The 19,901-nt window shown below is 58.1% G+C and overlaps 3 protein-coding genes across 5 annotated transcripts; 1 reads left to right on the top strand and 2 right to left on the bottom strand.

Moving 5' to 3' along the window:
- Window positions 1–135: 135 nt before the first annotated feature.
- On the bottom strand, window positions 136–8,472 carry EI24 (EI24 autophagy associated transmembrane protein). The gene is made up of 11 exons (XM_050910879.1): window positions 8,421–8,472; window positions 6,435–6,582; window positions 4,768–4,913; window positions 3,057–3,117; window positions 2,317–2,383; window positions 1,692–1,816; window positions 1,306–1,425; window positions 1,046–1,157; window positions 729–840; window positions 521–595; window positions 136–366 (listed from the first exon to the last, which is right to left on the bottom strand). The coding sequence occupies exons 2-11, from the start codon at window positions 6,474–6,476 to the stop codon at window positions 177–179; spliced, it is 1,050 nt and encodes a 349-aa protein (XP_050766836.1). The 5' UTR covers window positions 6,477–6,582; window positions 8,421–8,472; the 3' UTR covers window positions 136–176.
- An 868-nt stretch (window positions 8,473–9,340) lies between these two features.
- FOXRED1 (FAD dependent oxidoreductase domain containing 1) lies at window positions 9,341–12,724 on the bottom strand. Its single transcript, XM_050910859.1, is given in 11 exon segments — window positions 9,341–9,700; window positions 9,811–9,940; window positions 10,172–10,320; window positions 10,424–10,500; window positions 10,599–10,700; window positions 10,937–11,031; window positions 11,144–11,262; window positions 11,354–11,464; window positions 11,546–11,667; window positions 11,670–11,783; window positions 12,349–12,724. Coding segments are annotated over 11 exon segments (1,755 nt in total).
- On the top strand, window positions 12,723–19,719 carry SRPRA (SRP receptor subunit alpha). Of its 3 annotated transcripts, none has more exons than XM_050910872.1 (14): window positions 12,723–12,848; window positions 13,358–13,441; window positions 14,661–14,824; window positions 14,950–15,110; window positions 15,259–15,412; window positions 15,938–16,091; window positions 16,434–16,540; window positions 16,745–16,863; window positions 17,154–17,240; window positions 17,332–17,504; window positions 17,600–17,813; window positions 17,891–18,054; window positions 18,198–18,296; window positions 18,638–19,719. In XM_050910872.1, exons 1-14 carry the CDS (start codon window positions 12,723–12,725, stop codon window positions 18,764–18,766), a joined length of 1,935 nt encoding a protein of 644 aa, XP_050766829.1. In that variant the 3' UTR covers window positions 18,767–19,719. The 3 variants fall into 3 exon arrangements, with proteins under 3 accessions (XP_050766829.1, XP_050766830.1, XP_050766831.1); XM_050910873.1 differs by having other exon boundaries at window positions 15,938–16,109; window positions 16,458–16,540; XM_050910874.1 differs by lacking the exon at window positions 13,358–13,441 and having other exon boundaries at window positions 15,938–16,109; window positions 16,458–16,540.
- Window positions 19,720–19,901: the final 182 nt, after the last annotated feature.

Below are 19,901 nucleotides of genomic sequence, written 5' to 3'. Positions count from 1 at the left end.
GGGGGGCACGCACACAGAACCCACATCACCGCCCAGGTCCTGCCCCTCCCTGGGGGACCCCGGGACGCTTCCAGGGACCGAGGAGAAGCCCCGGGTGTGGGGGTGTCCCCTTTGTGTGTGTCGTCCCCCCCCCCCCGCCACACACACACACCCCCCTCGGGGTTCGGTGCCGGGGCTCAGTGCCCCGGAGCGGCCGTGTGTTTGGCGGGAGAGGGCTGGGGGGAGAGGAAGCGATCGGCGGAGGAAGAGGAGGAGGAGGAGGAGGAGGAGGAAGCACCGCTCAGGGCGGACTGAAGGTAAACGGTCTTGTGAAAGAGTCTGTTGCTGAGGAAAACCACCAAGGAGAAGAGACGGAGCTGGAAGTGGCTGAAAAGGGAAGAGATCCCGTCAGATCCCGAGGCTGGAAAACTCACCCCCATCCCGGTGGGATTTTTTTGGGGGGTGGGGGGCGAGCGGTGGCCGAGGGTGGCGGTGCCGAAGGGGATTTGAGGGGCTCGGAAGGGCGGAGGTCACTACTCACTAGGTTTTGCCGGGGGTCCTCGCTTCGTTGGCGCTGATGATGAAGAGAGGGAAAAGGATGGAAAAGAGGCAACCGCTGGGAAGAAATAAAATAAAAGTGGTAAAATAAACCAAAAGGCGCTTGGGGGTGGGTTTGGTGCGCGTCCTCGGGTGGGGGGGACACGGACGGACAGGGTCTAAAATGGCTGCCCACCCTGCCGGCGACTCACCTGATGATGTAAGAGGATTGCATCGCCGTGAGAAAAGCCAGCGGCAAGCCAAAGCCGAAGTAATAAGGCCAGTTCCTCTCGATGTTGGATAACCGTTGGTGCATTTCGATTCCTGGCCAGGAGAAAATCCCGCAGAAATGAACCCACGGTGAAGGGGGGGGGGGGGAAAGGACCTTCATTACACTTCATTCCGTATAAAAAAAAAAAAACTGCAGGAAAAATCAGCCGCGGACACCCCAAGCGGATGCTCTTCGAGCAGAGAAACCCTCAATCCGGTAAAACATCGGCCTCGCACGGAGAGCGGAGGCAGGCCTCACCTTTGTTAAACCAGCGGTACTCGAAGCAGTAGAGCGAATAGAGCAGCGACATGTGGAGGAGGCTGATCAGCTGGCCGATGATATCGATGGGGAAGAGGCTCACTATCATCCCCTGGGGATTTTAAAAAAAAAGGAGACAAAACAAGAGCAGGCGAGTGAGGGGTGCGCTGGATTTTGGGGAGAACATCGCCCGAGAGCAAGACGCGGGGCGACTCGGGCTGGCAGACGGTTATTTTTTTGGCGTGCGACTCTCATCTCACCTGGATGAGGAAGAGCGCCTGCAACAAGAGGTTAAACAACATGTCGGCGATGATTTTACTGACGCTGGGAAAGGGATGAGGCTTTCTGCCCGAAACTTCGAAGGCCAGATCTGCGATATCCTGCAAAAGGGGAAAAGGGGCTTGAGGGAAAGGAAATCCGAAAAGAGGGACGGGGGCTTCGGGGAAACGAAGTTCAAAAGCAGCCGGGACGTTTCCGAGCTGCTTTTGCCCGCCAGGAATATGCCCGGAGCCTGTTTTCGGGATGGGATTTCATCTCGCGCCGAAACGCCGCCACCCCCCCCCCCCTCCACCGCCGATCGAGCCTTAACGAGGAAATTCTCCCCCCTCATTTGCTTGACGAAGGGGCCCGGGTTCCCGTCACCTACCTGAAACCAGATGGCATTGACAACCTTACTGAGCACAAAGAGGGGAAGGACCCAGAGGGCGCTGAAAATGGAGGTGAGGATGAACTCCAGCCAAGACCAGACGTCGCCGTGTAAGGAAGGGTCGCCTTCGAAAGACGGACAGGGAGAAACACGTGAGGAACCGGTGTCGCAACCTCCGCGTTTCGCAGCACAAATGTTTCCTGGCATGGCCACCTCTGCGCCGCGGGGAGCTTCTCCGGACGGTCGCGCTCGAGGACAGGAGGAATCTCCGACCCCGACCTTCGCTCTTTAAAGACACATTTCCACCCGCTTGCTTTTTATTTACGTGCAAAAATACACCGACGACTGTGGGGAAACCCACGGGCTAGATCCCTGACACAGGCAGGCTGTTGGCGGGGTTATCCACCTCTCCGCTTTGCTACTAAACAGTTAATGACGGCCTGGATTAGTACGGGGAGGAAGAGAAAAACCACGCGAGGAGACGGCGGTGCGAGGAACAGCTCAACGAGGAACAGCTCAACAGGACAAAGCCTCGGCAGCTCGTGGTGGGGGTCGGGACCTCCCACCCCCCCCACCCCACGGATTGCTCAGCGCCCCGTAGCACGCAAACAGGAAAGGCACTTACCGATGATCTGTGCCGTGACCGACTGAAGGACGGGTATAAATACTCGGTAAAACAAGAAGAGACTAAGCTAGAGGGGAAAAGAAACGACAAGGGTTCTCGGTGAGGCGTTGCACGGTCACTTCTTGCGCTCCTGTAAGTGCTGACGCGAAGGCAGACCCTCTGCCTGCTCCCCCGCGCACGCCATTATAGAGGCAACAGTCCATAAACACAGAGGATCAAGGGTCTCCGTTTAAATACAGCCAAAATCTACAATGGAGCACTTTCCTTTTAACATTTCCACGCCGATTCCTCGTACCCGGCCACAGTCTAATGGAAAAACGAAGCCGGTGATGTATTAGGCTGCAAAGTGTCTGCTCTGTTAAGGATGAGCCTCGGGAAACAGCCGTGCTAAGGTCAGAGCCGAGGAAATGTCTTTAAGATATCAAAATTCAACTCGGTAAAGCAGTATCGCAGACTGCAACGGAGCAGGAGTTGAATATTTGGGCGAAGAGCAGACTCAAGGACTTGGAAAAGCAGCTCGGGTTTAACGTGCAGGTTTCCCAAGCGAGGCTACGGTCCTATATCCCATATCGGGTCCCCTAAAATACAGCACCGGGTCTGGGAACTTAGGGGCTCCTATCCATTCCTGCGGCCAAGCTGATGGCTCACCACTCAACGGATACAAGGGCTGGAGCGGGGCGCTGGTTTTTAACACAGTAAATAACAAAAATATCCAGTAAATAACAAAAATACCCACTTACCCAGAATACGCCTCCGTTCCAGGCGCAGCACTGAAATATCCGGCTCACTATCCGGGGTTCACTATAGGAGAGAGACGGGCGAGACGTGTTAAGGTCCCAGCGCCTGGACAAACGTTCCCTACCAACTGCTTCTGTCCCACGTTTTGGACACCTTAGAAACGTCGCAGGTAACCAGCTCCAACGCCAGCGACGCACCCGATTTTAGCCGGTGACACGGGAATCCTGGAAGGAATCCCTGCGCAGGCTCGCGCCAGGTTTCAGCCGGCGCGTCGCCTCTAGAAGATTTACATCAGGGAGACTCTTTCAACCTTTATTAATTCCCCGTATCCGCACTGAAACGGAAGAAAAGCAAAGCTTTCTTCCGGATTTTGAAGCATTCGTTAGAGATCTCGGGCTTCGTTCTCCTCAAACTCTCGCCACAATAAAATTAGGGCTTTTCGGGTGCTTTTTGTTCTCAGAAGAGGCTGTTTCAGGTCAGGGTGGTTTTGGTTTTTCTCTCTTTGCAGCGTATCTACGGACATGCAAGAGAGCAGCTCTGTGGGACTCTGTAGCACTTTTCCAGTCAGCTTCTGCTACCGAAGGGACTTTGTTACAAAGAAAAACAGCAAAACCATTTAGCCCCCCTCCAAAATATCTATTATTCCTCAAGGGCAGCCCACGTGCAAAGCTGCAGGAACCTCTGGGGAGGGTCGGGATTCAGGGGACATGGGAGACTCTTCCGTCATCTTGAGAGAAAGTCTGACGACCACCGAGCTCGTCAGAATAATTTGTAAATATGTCTTGAAAGGCGTATCGGTGACCAAACGTCACCGCGTTAAGCGCCGGCCCGACTGTAATTAGGGCAGCGGAGAAACACCTCGGCGCGGTTTGGGAGTCAGACGCAAGAACAGATGCTGTTTTGCTCCCACGTGGATATAATTCCGGCATTCCCAGCCTTCGTGGATGCAACCGCTATAGACGGCTGCAGAACACGGCAAGGCTGGGGGGGGGAAAAAAAAAGAAAAGATACTCGATCTGCCCCAGACGTGTAAATCGGATCTGAGCTGCCGTTTCTTCCCCGATCCCATGACTACCACCACCACCAACGTATCTTTGAGAGACAGCACGAGTGTTCAGGAAGAAAAGAAACCCAGAAATTCACATTCTTTCAGCCTGGGTAGCTCCATACCTTCTATTAGTATTTCAAACTAATCGCATACTCTTAATTGTCAAACAACATGAAAGGTCTGACTTCTTATCTCACGATAACAGTTCCAGTTTCATTACACAGAGAGGAAAAAGAGCGTTTCACGTCACATTTTTCGTATTTATTGGCTCTGCGCCTCAGTGCAATTGGGTTTACGAACCATTTGCAAACGTACACCACAAGTTCTGCTTTCGCTGACACCCAGGTCGCAGGTCTCTGGCGGTTCTGACAAGTATTTTTATGGAGATCTTCGCAAGTGCGGGCAACAATAATGGCTTTATTTCTTAAACCCCGCTTACCTCAACTTCCCTTTTAGCCAGCCTACTGCGATCTGACGGATATTTAGGAGGGAAAAAAAAAAAAAGCACAAGCACTGCCAAATCACTATGACTTGCAGAGGTTTTGCAATTCATCGGGCTCTTCAAAGCTCCGGGCAGAGTCGCGCTCTCTCTCTCCCTGCCCTCGACAGACTAAAAGGAGAGAGGCGAATTATCTGACCTGTGACTCGTCAGGCCCCGTACTCACTTCTCTTGCTTCTTCTCTTCCATGTGAAACCTCCGCTGGGCGAGCGCGCTGTTTGCTCTCCTTCGCCTCTGCTCTTCCCTTTTCTGCTGGATCCGGGCGTCCAGCTTCGAGATGGTGCAGATGCCCCAGATGGAGTCCTTAATTCCCTGCGGACACAAGGAGAGGCCGTCACGTTCCGCCCCGCAGAGAGAGGAGGAACGGGATGTGGCCGACCCAGGCCATCGAAAACCTCCCGGTTACGGAAAGGGACTTAAACGTGGCCAGCCTCGCTCCCCGGCTAGCAGGGGAAGCCAGCGCCAGGCTCAGCCGGAGCCAAGGTTTGGAGCAGCAACATCGCCTATTTTCCACGGCCCGGTGACCTAAATCAACGCACGTTCCAGCATCTTTAGGAGCAGCACTACTTTTTTCGTTTTTTTTTAAAAAGGTGTGATTTCTCATCCGATCTCCGCTATTTATAACCCTGGCAAAAGCCAAAGAGTCAGATCTCTCACAGCCCGTTTCTTCCGTCTGGCAGAAAGCCCTTCATCCCCAGCCAGCATTTCCAAGGCCAATAAAACAGAATTATACAAAATACTTCGGATGTGCTTGTGGCCTGACTGTATGTATGAGTTTGGTGCTTATTGCTTTCCAAATAAAAGCATCTGTCCTTGTCCCGGAAACATCCTCCCATCAGCCACATCCGTGCAAACCTGTTAACAGGAAAGCGCCCAGCAGTCTTTGCCTTACTCCTCGTTTAAAAGATTTCTAGTGCCACCACCTAAGTACTCCACAAGCAGTTATTTCCAGCTCCAGACGATATTGTAACCGTCATTATCAAAATTTCACTTCAAAATAAAGATCGTAAGGACGCTGGCGTGAGCCAGGACAGCGTCACTACCCAGCTGACCCACACGACAGTTCGGTGTATGGAGTTCTTGACCAAACAGGCTAAATTTTGATGCCAAACGCATGTCTGAAACGGCAGAGCGTGCTGCCGCTGGTACCCGACGAGGTGGAAATTAATTACACGGGCTGCTCTACCCACTGCTTTACAGATGGCGTGAGAGCATCATGAAACAACACAAGCTCTCCCGCTTTAGATCGTGGCCAGCGCGCCACAGATCTTTAAGATCAAACCCAGCAAGTTTTTCAAAACAAATTATTTCTGGACACGAGTTATTTCTTAGTGTCATGTCACGAATGTTTTTAAGCCTGTATTTACACCTGGATGACACAAGACAGCGTGGGAGCACCGAGTTCACACTAAGCCTTATCACCATGACACAACTGTGATGTTCACACCGGCTATAAATTAACTTTTGCCCAAAGGGAATCCGTCACGGGTTCAGCAGCGCCTCGGACGAACACCGAGCCCTTTGCAACAGACACACCGCGCAACGGCCAGCTTGGGAGGAGATTATTCTAGAAAACACTCGGGGAGCAACGCATCCCACACAGCCACGTCAAATCTAACCGTCACCGGCGAGCGGTAAGCTTGCCTACAGGTATCTCTGCTTTACAAAATTGACGTCTTTGATTAAAATACACCCGGAGCCCCTTCTCCTTCAAATTTTTTCATCCACCCTTGATGACGCAGGAAGGAGGGTGCTCCCCACGGGAAGACCCACCGTCACCGAAGCAAACGAGACCAGTCCCCACGACAGAGGACCTGAAACGCGGAGACTTACCCTGACGAGGTCGTGAAGGAAGGTTTTCACGCTGTCTGCCATCTCGACTCCAGCATCACCTCTGGTTCCGAAACTATCAACTACAGGGAGAGGGGAAAAGCCGAACCCAAACCTCTCTCATCCTGGAGAGATGGGAAACGGATGGAGCCTGCAGAGAGAGAAAACACAGGACAACAGCAGGCGTTAACAGCATCGGTCTGAGCGAGGTAATTACAAGCTAAATCACACCCCGGCGATTTTCAACAGGCTTCCCTGCCCTCACTGGCTTCCCATCGGGCAACCACCCTCGAACACACGGCCAGAGAAAGGACCCGTCCTGTTAATTCCACGGTATCTCGTATTAACGAACTCGGGGTTTCAGGAAGAGCAGAGCCTGTATTTCCACACAGCAGAACTTCTCTCCAAACAACACGCTGTGCCGCTCATTTTCGGAAGGGAAAAGCCGGCAGAGAGGTGTGAAAACATCTTTGCTAACCCCAGCGTTAACCGAACGCTTTACAGCTCCGTGCCTCCTCTTCCTCGCACGGGAGGTAAGAAACTCGAGGTCTACAATCAGGAGCCTGACAAAACGAGGGCTGCTCTGGAGCTGTCCCATAAGCTTTTGCCCAAAGCGGTAATTACTCCAAACGGCCCTTTGCCAAAAACGTTGCACTGAGTCTTCTGCTTCTTGTAAAGCACCACAGAAATACAGACAGTGTCTGAATTTAAGGAAAAAAAAAAAAAAGTATCACCAGCTAATAGAACTCATGGAGCTTTTCCAACAGGATTCAAACCGCTCGCTTCTCCTAGGCAGGAGCTACCGGCAGCTCTGGAGCAGGCTGGTGTCGCAAGCCCCAACATGTCAGTGTTGCTGTTGCTCTATAACACGCAGCGCAGGATACAAACAATTGAAAACAATTAAAAAAAAAAAAAAAAAGGGTTTTATTTCGGTTATTCCGAGACACAACCTGCCAGGGTTTGAACTGCGCCCCTGTGAAGCAGCGAATGCCAGTTCGGATGAAACTGCGGAAGCAGAACTGGCCTCCAGCTTTATTAACATCACCTTCATCACAGACACCTCTACCCTAAAATCAAGCCTTCGGAGGCAGACGCGCTCAGCCTCACACGCGGCGTCGGGGTGTTTTCGCTTTAGCCAGGCATCCAGGGTCCGGGTCGCGCTGGCAGAGCCGCGGCAGAAACAAAAGGCAGAAACGAGCTTTTTCTTTGTTCCAGGCGGCCGCGCCTCGCCAGCCTTCGGGCTCGGAAACGTACGCATTACATACGGCGAGACCCGACTGCTGTACGGTCCCGGCTTCTGCAGAAAGCCCTGCCTGATTTATTTTTACCCAGGGGTATTCCTAGGTAACTAGGGGGGGTGGGGGGGGCGCATCCCAGGGTTGGGGGTCACTGTGCAAGGGGGGGATCCTCACAGCACCCCAGAGGTGCCTGGGATGGGGAGCCCAGGCCTGCCCCACAGTTACGCCAGGGGCGGGGGCATCGTCTCCCCCCCCCCGGTTAATGGGGGTGACCCCCACGGTTACCATGGGGTGGGGGGGGGGCAAACTTACCTCAGAGCTGCCCCCGTGGTTACTGGGGGGAGCGTGTGTGTGTGTGTGACCCCCATAATTTAGGCAGGGGGAACTATTTTACCTCAGGGCTGCCTCCACGGTGCCCTCGAGGCCCACAGGTACCTCAGGGCTGCCCCCACGGTGGCCCCGGGGCCCAAGATTACCTCAGGGTTGCCTCCACGGATACCCCCGGACCCAAAATTACCTCAGGGTTGCCCCCACGGATAACCCCGGACCCAAAATTACCTCAGAGTTACCCCCACGGATACCCCCGGACCCAAAATTACCTCAGGGTTGCCCCCACGGATCCCCTGAGGCCCACCGTGACCTCAGGACTGCCCCCACGGTTCCCGGGGCTGACCCCCACGATCTCCCCCGGGGGGTCCCCAGTTACCTCGGGGGACCCGTCCCCCCTCTATCCACCCCCACGCTCACTCACCGGCGGCTGCGGGCCGGGGGCGCACGGCGCGGCAGGCGGCCCAGCTCCCGGCGGCCCGGCCGCCACGCACCGCGCATGCGCCAAACTTCCCGCCGCTGCGCAGGCGCCGCTACCGCCCCCTCCCGCCTCCCTCGACACTGCGCATGCGCACGCCGGCGGGGCAGTGCCGCGCCGCCAGGGGGCGCCAAATGGGCGGGGGGTAATTGGGGACACTGGGGAATGGGGACACTGGGGGGGGGCAATGGGGGGATACTGGGGATACTAGGGGCATAATGGCAGCACCGGGGGGATATTGGGGGGATACTAGGGACACTGGGACTGGTGCACTGGAACATAATGGGGCACTGGGGGCGAATTGGGGGGTAGTGGGGACACTGGGAGGGGGGGATACTGGGGACACTGGGACTGGGGACAGCGGGGCTGGGGGGTACTGGGAGGGGCAATAGAGGACCCTGGGGGGATAACGGGGACAGTGGGACTGGGGGTATGGGAACATAATGGGGACACTGGGGCTGAAGGGTAATGGGGATGCTGGGACTTGGGGCGGTATTGGGGGCACTGGGGCTGCAAGGGGGGGGGTGATGGGGATACTGGGACTGAGGGCGCTGGGGGGGGGATACTGGGGGCACTGGTGGGGGGAGCGCGGCAGCTGTGGACAGGCTGTACCGGGGTGGAGCTGGGGGTAACAGGTGGGGTGGCACAAGTTGGGGGGCAGCCCCAGGGTGTGGGGGGGTCACCAGCGCCCCCCCCCCCCCCCCAATTTAATCCCCCAGCACACTCATCATCCAGCCCTTTTATTTCTGCCGGGCACAACACCAATCCCCCACCAACCTCCCGACTGAGGGGGGGTGGGGGTCCCCACCGCCGTGCCTCAGTTTCCCTCACCGCTGTGCCTCAGTTTCCCCCACCCACCGCCTCCATCACACCACCCCATCCTCCTCCAGCGGCTCCCCCTCCACCAGCCTGCTCCAGCCCAACCGCCGCAGATCCAGGCTCTCGTACCGACCCTTCACCACCAGCTCGGCCACGGCTCTGCCGGCGGCGGGCGCGTGTTGTAACCCGTGCCCGCTAAAACCGGCGGCCAAAAACAGATTTTCTAATTTGGGGTGAGGACCCAGCACCCCGTTACGGTCGAAGACGTTATAGTCGTAATAGCCCGCCCAAGCCCCCCGGGGACGGAGGGATGCGAAGGCCGGTACCCGCTGAGCCAGCCGGGGCCAGACCCGCTCCTGGAAAAAATCGTGATCCACCGAGAGATCGCCCGGATCTGGCTCTTCCTCCTGGAAAAAAAAAAAAAAAAAAACCACCAGAAAATTTTGGGGTGGTTTAAAAAAAAAAATGGGGGGGGGGGTAAATAATAGAGGGGTCCCCACTCCTTCTCCGGGCTCACCTCGGGTGGGCTCATGCCGCCCAGGTAGTTGCCGGCGATGCCGTCGCGGCGAAAATAAGCTCCGGTGGTGTCGACGAGGAGGGGGCAGGAGAAGCCGGGGCCGTCGGGGCAGTGCCAGGAATATACGTATCTATAGGGATGAGGGGGGGCACCCCCAAAATAATAGGGTTGAGGGGTTCAGGCTGCACACCCCCCCCCCCCCAAGATGGGAAGGGCTAGGGGCTGGGATGTGTCGTCGTCCCCCCCCCCCCAAAAAAAAAGCACCGAGGGGTTCACCCACGACAGAGGGGTGACGCCAGGATGTGGCTCCCCCCCCCCCGACACCGTGAACCCCCAAATCTCCCCCCACCCCCTCACACACCTCTTCCTGGGATGGATGGGCAGGGGGGGCTGGCATAGCCCCCCCGGCAGCCCGGCTCCCTCCAGCAGCTCCCCGGCCCAGGCGCCGGCGGCGTTAACCACGATGGCGCAGGCGACCGGCTGGTACTCCAGGCTGTTTGGCATGTGGATCTGGGGGGGGGTGTGTGTGTGTGTCACAGACACTCGTGGGGACCCCTCCCCCCGCGTGGGGTGGGGGACACGGGGGGGGACACACACGCGCGTGTGTGCTCACGTGGACGTATTTGATGCGGGCGGTCGCCGGTGCCGGTTCCCGCGGTGGCATCACGTCCTCAGCCGAGGTGACGAAACCTGGAGGTTTTGGGGGGGGGTGTGTGAGATGGGGGGGTTCCCAGGGGTGATGGCGGGGGGGGGGGGTACCCCGCTGTTCACCCCCCCCCCCCCCTCACCTCGCACCTCCCCGGTGCAGCTGTGGACCCCCAGGGATGCGGCTTTGTGCCGGAAAGCATTGAGGAGGGTCCAGGGGTCGAACCAGCCTTCATCCTCCAGACCTGGGGGGGGGGGGGAAACCATGGGTGGGGTGGGGGGTGCAGTGCAGCGTGACCCCCCCCCCCCCAAAAAACCACCCCAAATCTGGGGGGGGGGGGCTGGACACACCCCCCCCCCCTTCCCCAAATAAAGTGATGATGAAGGATGCACCCAGCAGGGATGGGGATGGAGATGAGGATGAGGATGAGGATGGGGGGGGGGGGGGTGTTGGGGGCGTCCCCATGCCCCCCCCCCTTACCGTAGGACGCCACAGCCACGTCCTCCGTGTCTATCCAGGGGAATTTCGCCTTCAGCTGGGTGGGGGACAGCAGGGCCACCTGCACCCCTTCCTCCCTGGGGAGGGCCAGCATGCGGGGAGGGGGGGGGGGTCAGGATAAGGCCCCCCACCCCCAAAAAAACCACCCCCACCCCCAGGGGAGGGGGGTTGTGTGCGTGTGTCCCCCACCTCTGGAGCTGGACGGTGGCCTCCAGCCTGGCAGCGCCCTGCGGGGGGGCGAGGAAGAGGTACCCCGAGGGCTGGAACTGGATGTCGATGGGGGGCTCGTTCGGCACCCCAAGGTGCTCCTGTAAGGGGGGGGGGGGGGGCACCCCGGTGAGCCAGGCTGGAGTCGTCCCCCCCCCAATTACACACCCCCCCCCAAATAACCCCACATACGTTGATGTTGCGGAGGAAGCTGGCGGAGAAGCGGGACATCCGAATATTTTCCGGGAGGGAAAACTGCTGCCGGATCCCCCCCACCGACAGCACTGTGGAGGCTTGGGAATACTGAAGGAGAGGATCCCCCAAAAAATGGGGTTCGGGGGGGTCCCCAAGGCCGTACCCCACCCCGGGAGGGGGGTGTCTCACCGTGGGGTCCCGCTCCACCACCAGCACCTTCATGCCGTGCCGCCGGCCCTCCAGTACCTTCAGCCAGTACGCCACCGACCAGCCCACCACGCCGCCCCCCACCACCACCACGTCGGCTTCTTCGGGGGTCGTGGACCCAGGGGGGTCCCCGGGGGGGTCCAGCCCCCCCACCCGCCCCCCCAAGCCGGCAGCTGATCCTTCAGAGTCTGACCCAGACGCCCCAGACGTGGCCCCAGCTCTGCCAGTATATTGGGGGGGGGGGGGGGCTGCCAGGACTGGGGGGGGCCACAGCTGGCAGTACCCTGGGACCCCTCAGGACCCCCCCAGTTCCCTCTGGGACCCCCCAGTATCCTCTGCATCCCCTGGGACCCCCCTAGGTCCCTTTAGAACACCCCCCCAGCCCCCCTGGAACCCCCCCGGACCCCCCCCCAGTCCCCTCTAGGACCCCCAGGCCCCGGAACCCCCCAGGGCCCCACCAGTCCCCTCCGGGACCCCCCATGACACCCCCTTCCCCCCCCAGTCCCCTCTGGGACCTCCCACAGCCCCCAGGGACCCACCCAAGCCCCGCTGGGACGCGCCCATACCCCCCCCCCAGGCCCCCCAGCGACCCCCCCCATTCCCTGCGACCCCCCCCATCCTTTTGACCCCCTCCCCATTCCCAGCGATCCCCCCCCCCCAGATACCCCCCCCGATCCCCCCTAGGACCCCCCAACGCCCCCTGGGACCCCCCAAATCCTCACAGACGCCCCCAGCCCCGGCCCCCCCGGTGCCCAGGAGTGCCCCCCCCCCTCCCCGGGTCTCACCGCGGAAGAAGTCGGAGCCGAGCGGGGCCGCGGTGCGGAGGGGGCGGCTCGGAGGGGCCCCCGGTGCCGGGGACCCCCCGGGACCCCCCGCCACTCGGCGGCCGCAGAGCGCGCCCCCAGCGCAGCATGCCGCCTGGCCACGCCCCCTCGCCCCGCCTCCGCCTCCCCCCGCCCCTCCCTCCGCATAACCACGCCCCATTAAGACCGCGCCTCCCCCTCCCCTCCCCGCCATTCGCCCGCCGCCGTCCCGCCCTTTTCCGTCCCCTCCGCCAATGGGCGCGCGGCCGGGGCGGCGGCTTCCGGCGGAAGCGCGGAGGGGGCAGTGCGACGTGTGCGCGCGCGGAGCCCGGCCCGGCGCCGCCGCCGCCGCCGCCATGCTCGACTTCTTCACCATCTTTAGCAAGGGCGGCCTCGTCCTCTGGTGCTTCCAGGGCGTCCGCGGGCCCGCCGCCGCCGCCACCGCTCCCGTCAACGCCCTCATACGCTCCGTCCTCCTGCAGGTCCGCCGCGCGGGGCGGGGGCGGGTAAACCGGCGGTTGGGCGGGACCATCTGCCTGAGGAGGGGGGGGGACGACGGAGGGGGACGGTTGGGTAGGGGCCACTTCCCTGGGGAAGGGGGGGGGGAACGGGCGGGCCCACCTGCGTGAGGAGGCGGGGGGGTGGTTGGGACCATCTACCTGGGGAGGGGAGGGGGGGTGACACACAGGCGGGACCATCTACGGGGGGGACACGATGACGCGACACACACATGGGCGCGACCACCTATGGGGGGGGGTGGGATCACCCAGTTGTGGGGGGGGATGGATGGGACCACCTGCTGGGGGGGGGGGAGAGAGGTGGGTGGGACCACCTGCCTTGGCGGGGGGGACACACAACCGACTCGTTTGGGGAAGGAAGGATGGGACCGGCTGCCGGGGTGGGGGGCGGGCTGGACCACTTTTTGGGGAGGGGGGTGTCTCCTCACTGCTCGCCCCCCCCCCCCCCCCTTCTGATGGTTCCTCTCCCCTAGGAGCGAGGCGGCAACAACTCCTTCACCCATGAAGCCCTCACGCTCAAGTACAAACTGGACAACCAGTTCGAGCTGGTGTTTGTGGTGAGCGACCCCCCCCCCCCCCCCCCCCCAGGCTGTCCTTCCAGCCCCCCACCCCGGGGTACCCCAAAACCCTGAGGGAGGGGGGGGTTACCCCAGAAAAGGGGTGTTCACGTGCGGCTGAGTTGGAGAAAAAGCCTTTTCGTGCCTTCCCGAACCCTTCGGCTTTCCGCCGCCTTCCGAAAAACCTCAGGGAGAGCCAGCGGCTGGCTTGGCGAGGAGGCTGCGCTGACGTTGCTCGGGAAAACAGGCAGCTCCTGCCTCGATAACGTGAAGGTTTTTTCCTGGCGCCTTGCTTTCATCCTCCTCCCCGTGCCAGCAGCTTGCCCGCATCGATGTGGCAAAGCCGGGGCCCGTCGGCCTCGTGGAAGAGTGGCGGGCTGGGAAACGGGCACGATAGGAAAAAATCGCCCGCGAGTTCGTGCTAATCTGGTCTGAAAAGAGGGAGAACAATTATCGGCTTGTTGCGGTTTAAGCAGACGGGTGCTTTAATTGCGTAGGGCTGTACCTCGACTCCCAGAACTGGGTTAGCTCCTTCTGGCTCTGGGATTTTTTTTGGGGGGCAGGGGGGGTGTCATGCAAGGTCTCGTCATTCCTGGCTGCGGAAGAGTCTCGGGGGGGTCAGCATAGCCAGGCTCCCCGCTCCTGCTCGGTGGACTTGGTGGGTGGATGTGGGCGTCTCTCGGTCACACACCGCTGCGGTAGCAGTTTATTTTAATCATCTGCGATAGGATTAAAACTCATTAAACCCTCACATAGAAGCTGTAGGGGCTGCTACAGCCTAATAAAAATTTTTACTTTGACCAGATCTCTTTAAAAAAAGGCAGGAAGGTGTCATCCTTTTTACTTTAGGAATATTTTAACGCTCTCCCTTTCAGTACCTATCTCTCTAAATCCACACAACCCTTGTTGTGTACCTAAAGATAAGCAAAAGGGGTTTCTGGCCTTTTGCTACGTGTCTCTGTTGCCATGAAACCGTCAACCCATTTTTATTGGCGTCGCCTTTTAAAGCGAAGCTCTGGGCTGTGCCTTTTTTTCTTTTTTTTGTTCCTTTTTGAGAGCGTATTAAAAGCTTGGGAAGTCAGACTAGAAAACGTCGCCTGAAACCTGCCGAAATTAAAGAACTCCCTGTCAAACGGAGAGGTTTTCACTTCCTTGCCAGCCAGATGCTGCCGTTAAATTAGCTGAAAGAGCAACATCTTTTCGCTGCGCTTCTTTGCAGGTGGGGTTTCAGAAGATCCTGACTCTAACCTACGTCGACAAGTTGATAGACGACGTTCATAAGGAGTTCAGAGACAAGTATCGCAATGAGTTCCAGCAGAAAGGCACCCTGGGCCTCCTAAACGGCACCTTCGATTTTAAAGACGACTTCATGCGCCTCCTCCGGTAGCAGAGCCTGATTTTTTTTTTTTTTTTTCTCTCAAGTTTCCATTTAGAACAGAGCTAGACGGGGAGGGTGGGGGGGGGGGAAGCAGAGCTAAAATTCAGGCTAACGGGCCACCTCCCCGCAGGGATGCAGAGGAGAGCAGTAAAGTCCGAGCTCCCACGGTAATGAAGACGTTTGAGCAGTCTCTCAAGTCCCAGAAGACTGTCAAGTGTATGATAGAAACCCGAGGGGAGAAACCAAAGGAGAAAGTCAAGAACAAGAAGAACAAAGGTTCCAAAAAAGAGGGTGAGTTGATGGGAAAGGTATATGGGGGGGGGAGGGAAGGAAATAAATATTCCAGACAAATAAATGTCCCAGCCTGCGCTTTCCCAGTCCTCTCATAGCACCCAAACACTGGTCTGACCCAAACTTGTGTCGGGGCTCTTTCCGTCAGGAACTGAAGCTGTCGCAGCACCCGGTAAAACATCCGCGGGTGACAAGCAGCCGTCCGCAGCCGGGGACCGGGAGGAACTGACCAAGGATGAAATCCTGCAAAAGAACCGAGAGGAATTCTTCAAGAGACACATGAAAGCAGGGGAGAAGTCCAGGTGGGTAACGAGGACACGGTCTGTCTATCCGGGCTTCAAACCAGCTCTTCCTGCTGTCCCTCGGCCATGGCCAAGTCTCTCCTTCCTTCGGTGGCCCCTGGAAGTCAAAGCTTGCTTTCCTGGACCTTATTATTTCCCTTTTCCTTATTTCCCTGCTTGCTGGAAAGACTGGGAGAGGGCACGCCGGGGGTCCTGGAGGGGTAGTAAGAGCCTGATCCCTTCCCTGGGAGAGCCCGAAACCCAGCGTGTGCCTGGGAGAGGTCCAGACCTCTTTTTGGTGAGGCTTTCCCGCTGTGAGCAAAGGGCAGCGGCACATCGATGCCTGGCTGGAGGTAAAGCGGTCTGATACAGGGTTAAAGTTCAGATAAATAAACTCTGGAGACTGAATCAGCCAGGTTTAACCTTAATTTCTGCCTTTTTGGGTAATCCGGGCTTTTAATTTTCACACCTTCCGAGGAGGCGATCGCTGCTGCTGCTGCTTCCCTGCACTGAACGAAACGTGTTTCTGCTCTTTATTTATTTCAGCAAATCTCCAAAGCCCGAGGCACAGAAGGAGAAGGGGAAAAAGCCCCGAGTGTGGGATCTGGGGAACTCTAATGCCAAAGTACTCGATTACAGTAACTCTGCTACCAACGGAAGCGCAGAGGCTTGTCCCGTGGAGGAATTTGACCCCGATACAGTAAGGAAAAGTCAGGTCGCTATGTCCGCTTTAGCGCGTTGTTCTGGGATCAGCTGGGCGTTGCAAACCCAGCCTGGTCTCCACGGCCGGCCGAGAAGGAACGGGGAATCGCAGCGCCCAGCCCGGAAAGCTGCTGCCTAAAGGATATTTTCTCCAGCTGCAAACATCGCTCGATGGGGTCAACCCGTCGAGCCCTCGTGGCAAAGATCCCGGCGGAGCTGCTGCCTCTGCTGCTAACGACAACTCGCCGCCGGCGGCGGCAGCGCAAGCGGGCAGGGGGGAGACGACGGGAAGCCGTTGCCGATTTTCAGGGTGCGTCTTTTTTTCCCCCTCCCCTCGCAGGCCCTGGGGGATCGAAATAGGGAGCCCGGCCGCCTCTATGACCTTGAGTACGAGAGCGATGATGAAGCTGAAGAGGAGAAGGTTATTCAGAACCCTTCGAAACCCAGGTAGAGGCTCCTGCAGCCCCCCCGCGTGCCACACGTTGCTTGATTTCTCTCCCGTAACTCACCTTCCAGTCTAACCAGTAACGCAGTTGGGGACAAATCGGTGTGTTTGTCAGCTGCGTGCTGGGCTCTTCTTGCATCTGGCCGTTGCGTGCCCTACGCGCCTCGCTCCTCGAACCTGAAGGTAACTCCTCTGCTTCTCCGCAGCGCGAAGAAGGGCGGCCTGGGGGGCATGTTTGGCATGCTGAAAGGCCTGGTGGGCTCCAAGAGCTTGACGAGAGAGGACATGGACCCCGTACTGGAGAAGATGAAGGATCACTTGATCGGTACGTCTGGATCTGCTCTGAGCGGGTTAGGTTGAGGTGGTTCCCTGCGCTCCGTTGGGTGGGCACCGGGTAGCACCCACGGTTTGGGACGTCCTTGCCCGCAGGAACTGTGGTGGGTTCCTGTCTCGCCTCTGGGGAGCCCTCGACAGCGCGTCAAAAGGGGGGACACACAACGGTCTAGTCTGGTGGGGATCCTGCACGCTGACTCCATCCTTCCCTTGACGCCGATGTCTGGCGTGTGTAACCTTCTCAGCAGCGCTAACTCCCCTCTCTCCGTCTCTTTCTCGAAGCAAAAAACGTGGCAGCCGAGATTGCAGTGCAGCTCTGCGAATCGGTGGCTAAGAAACTGGAAGGGAAGGTGATGGGAACGTTCACCAGTAAGTGGCCGCGTGCCCTCCTGCTTGTGGTTTTGGGGCTCAGGAGCGTTCCCGGGCGTGACAGGTTCCCTTTCCATCTCCTCCTTCCCAGCGGTGACCTCGACGGTGAAGCAGGCCCTGCAGGAGGCTCTCGTGCAGATCCTGCAGCCCCAGCGCCGCGTTGACGTCCTCCGCGACGTCATGGATGCCCAGCGCCATCGCCGACCCTACGTGGTCACTTTCTGTGGCGTCAACGGTGTCGGGAAGTCCACCAACCTGGCCAAGGTAGGACACGAGCCTCCTGGCGCTCTGGGAGCGGGGTGATGAGGTCAGGCTGTGGTTGCTAACGGGCTTTTTTTTTGATCCGTTGCCGCCTGCAGATCTCGTTCTGGCTCATCGAGAACGGTTTCAGCGTCCTCATCGCCGCCTGTGACACCTTCCGCGCGGGAGCGGTGGAGCAGCTCCGCACCCACACCCGTCGCCTCAACGCCCTGCACCCTCCGGAGAGCCACAGCGGGCGGACCATGGTGCAGCTCTACGAGAAGGGCTACGGCAAGGACGCCGCGGGGATTGCCATGGAGGCCATCTCTTACGGTAGGGTGGAAAACCGGTGGCAGGAGACGCCGTTTCGGGGGAGCGTCCTCCTTAAGGTTGCCTCCTCGTCTCCTCAGCTCGGAACCAGGGCTTCGACGTGGTCCTGGTGGACACGGCGGGCCGCATGCAGGACAACGCTCCCTTGATGACGGCGCTGGCCAAACTCATCGCCGTCAACGCTCCCGACCTGGTCCTGTTCGTTGGGGAAGCGCTGGTGGGAAATGAGGCTGTGGATCAGCTGGTGAGCGTCGAGGCTTTGTTTCTTGAAAGATTGAGGGGGGGGGGGGGGGAAAAACAACCAACCCCGCTTCCGTAGGTTTTATCGGAGATTTGGACAGCGGGCAGCACCACAAAGGCGTTTCTCGGATCCGTTCTCTCCCTCAGGTCAAGTTCAACAAGGCCCTGGCTGATCACTCCATGGCCCAGACGCCGCGGCTCATCGACGGCATCGTCCTCACCAAGTTCGATACCATTGATGACAAGGTAAGCAGGCCGTTGAGACAAACTCCGCGCGGAGCTTCCCGATGGTGACCGGAGGGGGAGAGAAGGGAATTGTCAAAACACGGGGCACTTCTGTGCCGTCCCTGACACCGTCCCCTGCCTTCCTCTAGCATTTAAGCCATTTAGCAGTCTGATTTCCGCGCATGTGGAAAACGGGGCCGTGAGGTCTCACGGTTTATACGCGTTACCGCAGCGGGACATACAGGGACCATACAGATCCGGAAAGTAGGAGGTGGCTGATTATTTGACGAGCTTTTCGACGTGTTCCCCCGAGGGGGTAGCACCGGATTCGCAGGCTTAACGGTGCTCGTTGTCCTCGGCAGGTCGGCGCCGCCATCTCCATGACCTACATCACGAGCAAGCCCATCGTTTTCGTCGGTACCGGACAAACTTACTGTGATCTGCGAAGCCTTAACGCCAAGGCCGTGGTCGCAGCGCTCATGAAGGCCTAAAACCCACCAAATCGCTGTTTGCAGACGTCTGAGAAGAACATGCTTTACCCCGTTACCAACTAGTCTTTCCTGTGTAGTGCAGAACAGAATGAAGGAATACCGGCGCGAGGAATACTTTTTTTGGATAAAAAAAATCCCTTTTATCCAGCAAAAGCCCTTCCCTTGGGTTCCTTCGTTCTGTTTTAAGTGACGCAGGCTCCCTCGCGGGGAGGCTGAACCCAGAGCTTTGTATTGTTCGTGCTGCACGGGGGGGCAGGCAGCGCAAGGACCTGCTGTGCTTTTTGGGAGGTTTGAAGGTGGGGTTTTTGTTGGGTTTTTTTCTTTTTTGAGCTGCTTTTGATTATTTTTTGTTTTTTTTTTTTTAAGACCAGCTTAGGGAAGGACGCAGGAGTGACTTTTGTCAGGGGTGAGCAGGATAGCCGCTGCTTAGCGGCAGCGTTAGAAAATCTGGCCGTTAACGTCGCTGCTCGTGGCAGCCCTACCGAAGCCGATATATAAACCAAAAACGGTGCCGGGCTGGAGGGGAGACGCTGAATTGCCTTAAAGTCCCCGTTTCTGTCGTTACCGGGACTCTGGAGCAGGGTACCCCCGACACCGCGTATTTGGGCAGGAGTTGGAGAGCTGCGGCAGCTTGGTCCGATAGAAGGAAGGCAGCGTGCCCCTGCCTGTCTCCTGCCTGCTGGCCTCAGCGTTATTTGCTAGTAAAAAGGAGAAAAAAAAAAATATATATTAATACTGGAAGATAACAGTGGCTGCTTGCTGCTTTCCTGCACCCTTTCTCCGCCCCCCCGCCCTTCGAGTGCCTCTTGATCCCGGTCTGAAGTGCTACACTGAATAATACAAAACTCTTACGATGTCTTGTAGCTCTGTATCGCAGATGTGCTATAGTGCAATAAATTGAATGCTGTCTGCTAAGAGACATAATTTATATAAAATAAACTTCATAATTTGTTCTCCGTGTATAAATAACTCGCCTCCAGCCAGGACCTATTTCCTCCTCGGGGCGGGGAGCGGAGATAAACTGCCTGCGTGAGGTGTTTGAGAGGGCGTGTAAATCGCACACCAGCCAAACGTTAAGTGAACAGGCCTTTAATACAAGCATCAACATACAAAATGCTGTACAGTATAAAGACAG

The sequence above is a fragment of the Gymnogyps californianus genome, chromosome 25, assembly GCF_018139145.2.
Source record: "Gymnogyps californianus isolate 813 chromosome 25, ASM1813914v2, whole genome shotgun sequence".
Taxonomy (NCBI): Eukaryota; Metazoa; Chordata; class Aves; order Accipitriformes; family Cathartidae; genus Gymnogyps; species Gymnogyps californianus.
The sequence above is the reverse complement of the archived record's forward strand: the minus strand, read 5'-3'. Positions and strand labels throughout refer to the sequence as shown.